We start from the raw sequence: 8,567 nt of genomic DNA, 5'->3' as shown, positions 1-8,567 counted from the left end.
AAATATGCTATATCGTTGTTGTGATGTTTACTTGGTGACATAAATGTGAAAACACTTTGATTATATTGGAATCTTCTCGTTGAAGACATCCACAATGTGGATAAAGAAAACGCGGCAAACGAAAGCATATATTGCTAACTATGTAAAATAAAATAAAAAAACACCTTGGCATCCCTGAAAAATATTTACCCCAATCAAAGATGGTGGAGATTAACATCCGGGGACTGACGTTCTAGCGTTATTACGCTCTCTATGGTAGTATGGGTGATCACATGATTTGACAGCTGCCTGTAATCGGAAGTGTGTGATCTGTACTGTTGTTATGGATGAAGATGGGCTACCGATTGTGGGCTCTGGAATAGATCTTACGAAGGTTTGTAGTTTACATGTAGGAGGCTGCGCATTATTTAGTGGTGGGAGGTCTACCTGGTTATGCGCTATCCTACTTTGTTAAGCAGTCATACCGTGTAAAGAGGTATATACTCCAAATCGTAGCCCTACTATGTATTTAACACTTTGTTTTAACTAAATGCATTTTTATGGCTATCTAATGTGCTCTCTGATTAAAAAGTGTATAGGCACCTGTTTTGCTTTTTGGGGATATCTTTTTGGACAAAGTTCAGTGTGTTACATTTGCTTAAGGGTTTGCAGGGTGTTGTTTAGTCCTATGGCATAGGTGTATTTGTTATTTTTTATTTTGGGCTTTTTATAGCTACAGAATTAATGAATTGAGGTGTTTCAGTCACATCCATAGCTAGCAGGTGGTACCATATAGGTAGCCATCACCATACACAAACGAGTTGTAGTGAGGTGACCGTAAGCCTGGAAGTGTCACCTTTGTCACAAGTCGGTTCATGAAATTTCTGCCCTGGGGTGTTGCAAGTGCTATTATTGTAAAGTGGAAGCCTCTAGGAGTAGCAACAGATCAATCACAAAGTGGATTGCACACACTCAGAGCATGGCTGCTAAATGCTCCTATGCTCCATAAAGACATGGTTGGATGAGTTTGATGTGGAGGAACTGACTGTAACCCAATTGAACACCTTTAGGATAAATTGGGACAGCGCTTGTGAGCCAGGCCTTCTCCTCCAACATCACAGCCTTTCTTCACAAATGCTTTTTTGGATGAATGGGCAAAAAATCCTACAGACACACTCCAAAATCATACGGAAAGCCTTCCCAGAAGAGTATAGGTTATTATATTTGCAATATTAACATACTAATGCCCCTGGTTTTGGAATGGGATGTCCAACAAAGCTTATAGACCATACTTTTGGTCATATAGTATACAGTTGTGGCCAAACGTTTTGAGAATGACAAGTATTGGTCTTCGCAAAGTTTGCTGACAGCACGTTTCCTTGCAGGTAACTGTGGTTAACAGCAGAAGAACAATGATTTCAAGCACCACCCTCCTTTTAACCCCTTCAATCCCCTATAGACGTACCGGGACGTCCAAAAAACGCCCACTAAGAAACCCCTATGGACGGCCCGGTACGTCCAGCCCTTCGTGCAGCGTCAGGGACGCATCCTGGGAGACAGCCTGGACTCCCCCCTGGCAGCAGAAGCCAGCATCACCGATTTTCTGCTGCCCGATCTCCCGTAACAGCTTCCGGCATGAAAGCCGGTAAGCTGTTACATTTGAAAGTGCCCTTCCGGGTTGCGTCAGTGCAGACGTAACCCGGAAGGTCATCGGAGGACAGGATATCCCCTGCGGGGATATCCTGCCCTCCGATGAGGCACAGAGACGCTGCGATCTCTATGCAGGTCTGTGAGGACCTGCATAGAGATCACAGTGTGATCGGTGCAGGGGGATCGCGGGGAGGGGAGTGAGAAACCATGTCTCTCACTCCCCCTCCCGTCTTGAAACAGAAAAGCAGGGGAAAAAAAAGTTCATTCATTTAAAAAATATTAAATAAATCATTAAAATAATGATATAAATAATACTAAAAAAAATTATAATGTGAGCTGTGATGTCATTGTGACATCACTGGCATGTTCAGGAGGTCCCTAGGAGGACCTCTAACCATTACTGTGTAAAAAAAAAATAAAAAAAAAAATAAAAAAAATATATATGCCCTAGCATAACATCTAGCCAGTATAACCCTTCTGCCCCCGTTCACAACCCCCCAAACCCGTTAAGCAATAGGCATAAAAATTATACAAAATTGTACACCTAATAGTATGCTCCCTGGTGCTGGGAAAGTCTGGAAAATCTATATAAATTAGGTATTTCTGAAATCAGGACACCTGAATTGATAAACTTGGAGGGGATTTTCCATCACTTTACCTAATTTTGTGAGGATTCAGAGGGAAAATGTAAAAAAAAAATTAGTTTATTTTTCTAATCTTCGCTAGTTTTTACTAAATTTCTCATTCTAAATTTTCAGCTAATCATCCAACTATGGTATCAAACGAAAGCTCTATCTCTCCTTGAAAAAACAATATATAGCTTACATGGGTACACTATTCACAGGAAAAGAGAATCATCGCTAAACCGACATAGCCCAAAAATGGCAAAATTGCTCTGGGCTTTGAGGTACCAAAACCCCCTGGGATTGAAGGGGTTAAAGCTTCCAGTCTTTTTATTATAACTCAATCAGCATAACAGAGCGATCTCCAGCCTTGTCCACGTCAACACTCTCACCTGTGTTAACGAGAGAATCACTGACATGATGTCAGCTGGTCCTTTTGGGGCAGGGCTGAAATGCAGTGGAAAGGTTTTTTTGGGATTAAGTTAATTTTCATGACTAAGAAGGACTTTGCAATTGATTGCAATTCATCTGATCACTCTTCATAACATTCTGGAGTATATGCAATTGCCATAATCTAAACTGAGCCAGCAGACTTTGAAAATTAATATTTGTGTCATTCTCAACTTTTGGCTACGACTGTAAGTGTATTTATTTGGCAGTTACTAGTCATAAAGGGATTACTATTTTTGTATTACAGACTGCATTACATTCCAATTTTATGCACTTGTCATTATAACAGCTGTATCACTTTCTTGTTATAGGTTCCTGCTATTCAACAGAAAAGAACAGTGGCATTTCTGAACCAGTTTGTTGTTCACACAGCTCAGTTTCTAAACCGTTTTGCAGCAATTTGTGAGGAGGTGTGTCCTAAACTGAATATTTTTGTATACAATGCTGTAGCCTAATGTACCAAAGTTTGATCTGATGATGGTTAAATGATTGCAAAAGGTCTTTACGCTATATTTTCCAAAATGTTAGGTTAATATTTAAGTCTATCAGCAGACAAGTGTTAAAATGTCTTATACAAAACAGCCATAATCCACTGATTGTTATTCTTGATTCATGTGATGCTTAAATGAGTTGTCTGAGTTTCTGTTCAATGTAGTGGATACTGGATGGGTTTTCCCTTATGCTTTGGGCATTAGGTCGATTTGAAGGTACAAACCAACATCGTGTATCGTCTGTAGGGTCCAGACAATTTCCACAGAGGCTTTTTCCTGTTTTTCTAAGTACTTTCACAATTTTTGTAGGTAGTGGCGATACTAGGTAATTTGTCAATAATAGCTGAAAAATATGTTTTTTCTGAAATGGAGTAAAATATCATGGCTCTGAATGAGTTTTATTTCATAACTTGCTGTATCTGCCGACCTGGCCCCTGTCGTATGTAGCAATGTTATTTTTTTTGCTCAAACTGCATTGAAGTATTTGATTGTTACAGTGCTATCTATTGCCATAAACGGTGTGATAAACACACACTGTGCTTGTCTAGTAGACCGGGCTAAACATACAATTCAGCTTTAAAAACATCAGGTTGTTTGGAACAGACTATTGAGATATATATATATATATATATATATATATATATATATATATATATATATATATATGTGTGTGTTTTTTCAATTGACTCCAGTGATAAAAAAAAAAAAAAAACTAATTCCTCTGCAGCCCAGTTGTTTCTCACATTTTCTCTTTATTTAGAAACTGTCAGCCCTGTCACTCCGCATTCAACAAATTGAAACAACTTTAAATATCTTGGATGCCAAGGTATGTGTTTTCTTCTTTATAATCTCACTCATAATATTGCCAACTAAAAAACAAACACAAAAACAGGGTTACCATTTTCCTATAAGTACTACACCATGTGCAGAAAGATGAAATACTGATATCTCTAATCAAGCTTTCAGATATTTTTCAGTAAACCTGTAACAGCATCCCAATCTTTTTAGGTTCGTAGATTATTCAGTTTTTGCTACAATCTTATGGCTTTTTATGTAAAACATTTTACATATGAAATGCATGCAATTGATTCTATACATCGTATCCTACAGAGAAGCGACATAACGCCAACATGTTTCTAAGTAGCAGCGCCAGTTCTGTGTTTCACATTATAATATAAATGGCTGTTTTGTAACTCCATAACGTCTTGAAGAACGGAGCAGTTTAAGCAGATGGGATGTACATTTGTTTTTCTCCTCAAAGTAATATGTTGTGCGAACTTTGTAGACAATGCCTCCCCTTTACAAACATAACCCCACTAGATGGGCCGAATGGTTTTTATCTTCCATCACTTTCTATGCTATGTTTAACCACTCCCGTTTCCCATGACAACCACTCTACCTATTTGAGCCCCCAACTTTACCATGTAACATCCCACTGTACTAGCCCTGGCTTGTAGTTGCCATCTTTGCCTCCAGTACCATCTTTGTCCCCAGCTTGTCAGTGCCAAACAGGATAACACTGAATGTGACATCCGGCGCTCTTACTTTAAAGAAGCCACTAAGAGGGGCAAAGCTTTATGCATAGAAAATCAAATTTCCCTAAAACCAATGATTTATCCATGTGTATCTTTTCATTATATAATAAGACATACACATGCGGTGATAGACCATATCTAACTTCGCTATATATTATGCCAGACAATGATATGATACATCATAGCTCCCAAAATAGTAGTTTTAGGTTAAACGTATCCAATGATTATACGTTATGAAGAGCTAGTTTAATTACATTAAAGGACCAGCTACACCATGAACGTAGAAGAAACTATAAAAGGTTGGCACACCAGAATGCGCAATTAAGAATATGGACATTGATTTGTCACAGATAAACAAAATCAATTTTTATGGTAAGTTAGAATGAGAAGAAAAAAAACAGGAAAGTGTGATCAAGTGAAAAATGCACATTAGTATTCAGCGACTCGCATAGCAGACATAGATTACAGGTTGCGGATCAGCCCCAGCCACCCACATTGCACACACAGGATCTCTTCCCTCTATCTCTCTCTATGAACAGTTTTTTTTTTTTTTTTAATCCCTCTTCACCTTAATTGCATTTCAGCTTTCCTCGATACCTGGCCTAGAGGATGTGAAAGTCGAAACCCAGCACATACCTCAGAATAACATTACCAATGGACCTTCACCATCACAAACTGATTCCCCGCAATCAGATGTAAGTATTGCTTCTTTACATTGTTTCCGTTAACCATGTATTTGACTGTGGATCAAAAGTACACTTTTTGGAAAATGTAATGGATTACTGGAAAATTAAACATCCATTCACTTCCTAATGGATAGAGGGAGGGAGCTGAAAAAATGACTACCCCCCCCCCCCCCGTAAGCGCCCCTTTAGTGAATAAGACCCCATAAAATTATAATTTGCGTGGGTACATCAAATATAGAAAAGGGGATTCATGTTTAACAAACATGCTAAAAATTAGAAAAAACTCAGGTCATTAGATATTTAAATCCATTTCTCAATAGCTTTCTTCCTTTTGTGATCCAATGATTCTTTCCACTGATTGGCTGCCACAAATCCACTCCCATTTAAGTTGGTGCAGGCAGATTTTGCACATATACTCAGGCACAGTTCATTGAGCCAGTGCTGGAGCTGACTGGAGGGCCAATGCATATGAGAAGATTCTGCACCCCAATGCAATTGCAAGGGAGATGCCTCAAAAATGTAAAGGGAGCACACAGCTTTCATAGAGATTCCTGGAGTATCCCTATAAGCTTTTCTGTTGTGTTCACCTGAATTGTTTTGGTCTTTGTATGCATTGGTTGAGAGAGCAAAAAGTACAAATTCATTTCATACACTCAGAGTAGAAATGAATTAAATCTCCAAAGTATTACTCTGTAAGTTTTGTGAAACTGCAGTGTATTCGATGTAATTTGTTTATCGTTAGGGCCCAAAGCCGGACTCGTTGACTCCCCCCTTTAATTCCTCTTTTTTGTTCTTAACGGACTCGTATCATCACACTTGTGATTGTTCCTCAGAATCTATCCTCAGCTGCCTTTTGCTGATGTTTCCAGGTTACACAGAATTCAGTGAAGGATATACCCACGCAGAAGGAAGAAGCACAAACGGAAAATGGTATCACTGTGGCAAAAGATCCTAGATATGCCAGATATCTCAAGATGGTTCAAGTGGCAAGTATTTCAGTTACTGGAAAATGTTTGCTATTGCAGAAGGAAGGCTCCTTTCATTAAAAAAAAACACCTCTCATGTAATACTTAACATTTTTCTATTTTTTTAGAACACTTAGGGGTGGGTGTAAATTGCGTGAGTAAATTATTGTAACTAAACAAATACTTTTTGTTTCTTCAGGGCGTTCCAGTAGTGGCTATCAGAAATAAAATGATTTCTGAAGGGCTTAATCCTGATTTATTAGAGTAAGTATTATAGTTAGAGGAATGTGCTTGCTTATCGTGTCTGATATATAAATTTGGCTTTTGTGTTTGGTCACATATAAAGCATAGGAAAATGATGTTTCTTAAAGGAGAAACTGTGTTAACCTCATTATATAAACCTGCCTACAACTCGTGCATATTGCTTTTAAATCTTTGTTTTGGGGTTTTTGGCTTAGCAGCAAATTGCTATTAAACATCAGGCGAGCTGGGGTCTGTGGCAGAAGGTGGCAAAAACAGTGTAACTTTGTTCTTTTGTCCAGTTTTTTTCCCTTGTGCTCATCCTTACAAAGGCTGTTAGTTATAAGTTTTATAGGGAGGAATAATTATGTTGTGGGATACGATGAAGCTATGTAAATCATTGAAACTTAATAGTTTTAAGTCTGCTTCAACTTACCATTTTTTTCAGTTATATCGACTCACATCTTTTAACTTTAACAAACAGCACAGTGTGAGATTAATACATTCTACTAGACAAATGACTAGAACATGTATAGATTATATATTCATATCTAAAGTTTTCTGGTCACAGGCAGCAATTTCCACACAAGCACACTAGAGTCTGAACAGACCCCTATAGACAGCCTAAACCCGAACACATTATCTGGAGGGTAATTAGCTGGAGATGGGGAAAGGGGCAAATGACTTTAGGGGGGGATTCTGCAGCCCCTCCCATGCATTTGAAAAATTGACCACGCAAATATTTAAAGGGATCTGCAGCTAAAAAATGCAATAAAGTTTATATAATGGCTGAAGTGTCCCTTTAATGCAGAATTAGACACCCCCTGGTATTTGTGAATTCTATAAGCCTTCAGAGAGAAATAATTATGGAACAATTTGTCGTACTTACCAGAACAAATTTGTTGTATAGCACAAGACACTGAAGCATCTTAGTCTCTTTCTTAGAGTTTTGTGTGTGTATCTCAGCAAGACAGTTGACCAATCTCCAGCTCTCTCTTGCACATGAGTGAATGAGAGAAAGCACGGTATTTGTATGTATCCTATTCTGTGCGACACATGTGAGAATATAGAGCTGTTGATTTAATGAGTTATGTGAGTATAGTGTGCAGAGTGGGGATTGAGGGCTGGTGTTATATCCACAAGCATATCACCTTGTGCCCTAGTCACAAATCCATTTTACTAATGGAATCGTCAGCTGTGTCCGTTCTAACATCGGGTTTGAACATTTAACCTACTACATGCTGAACAGGATTTAAGGATACCCTAGATGTAATGGAAGGTGAGCTAAAGTGTACTTTTGATCCATCTTAGGAAGAAAAAAAAAAAAAAAGTCATAACAAGTCATTATTTATTTCTATACACAGGACACCAGATGCTCCAGTTCCTGATGGGAAACCTGTACAAGAAGAAAGCTCTGACAGTGAATCCTCATTCAGTGACTAAAATACTTTGTATATTATGTTTTTGGTCACTGTGCATTAGTTATGGCACTAAATCAATCAATCAATCAATCACAATACCCAAAATTCCTGCCCCAATACATTGGTGAATAGGCTTGAGGGGGTATTATGTTATTTAAGAACATTGGCTGCGTTATGCCTATTATAAAATATTTCAGATTTGGAGACTTTCCACTAACACAATAGTAAATTAAAAGGATAGTAAAATAATGAATGCACTTACCTGTTGGTTTTTGCCAAATACTTTGCATTGTATTCATATTTTTATAAAAATAAACTTTAACATATAGTGTTTTACCGCTATACAGTAGTTATTAAAGCACTTGAACCAGGACCAAATTGAAGTAAAACATTCTCCAGATATTGTGGCTGACTTTTGATTTACTACCGCCTGCACAATACTATCACTTCGAAATCCACGAATCAGAAATTGGATGAAAAGATGCTTTGGGATTCCAAAGATACATGCTGCATGTAACGCATCCAGC

At 38.1% G+C, this 8,567-nt stretch overlaps 1 protein-coding gene across 1 annotated transcript; it reads left to right on the top strand.

The window, feature by feature from the left end:
• Window positions 1–322: 322 nt before the first annotated feature.
• On the top strand, window positions 323–8,062 carry WASHC3 (WASH complex subunit 3). Its single transcript, XM_089486227.1, has 7 exons — window positions 323–373; window positions 3,014–3,112; window positions 3,954–4,019; window positions 5,313–5,423; window positions 6,293–6,400; window positions 6,579–6,643; window positions 7,984–8,062. Exons 1-7 carry the CDS (start codon window positions 323–325, stop codon window positions 8,060–8,062), a joined length of 579 nt encoding a protein of 192 aa, XP_089342353.1.
• Window positions 8,063–8,567: the final 505 nt, after the last annotated feature.

The sequence above is a fragment of the Sceloporus occidentalis genome, unplaced genomic scaffold (assembly GCF_023333645.1).
Source record: "Sceloporus occidentalis isolate IW3139 unplaced genomic scaffold, rSceOcc1.0.p SCAF_28, whole genome shotgun sequence".
NCBI lineage: Eukaryota > Metazoa > Chordata > Lepidosauria > Squamata > Phrynosomatidae > Sceloporus > Sceloporus occidentalis.
This window is presented reverse-complemented; position numbering and strand designations above follow the sequence as displayed.

Bases quoted from the DNA above. Each gene is read 5' to 3' on its own strand.
- WASHC3 (XM_089486227.1), top strand. From the start codon at position 323: ATGGATGAAGATGGGCTACCGATTGTGGGCTCTGGAATAGATCTTACG. The intron at 4,020-5,312 runs GTATGTGTTTTC...ATTGCATTTCAG, and splicing joins TAAATATCTTGGATGCCAAG to CTTTCCTCGATACCTGGCCT. The intron at 5,424-6,292 runs GTAAGTATTGCT...CAGGTTACACAG, and splicing joins CTGATTCCCCGCAATCAGAT to AATTCAGTGAAGGATATACC.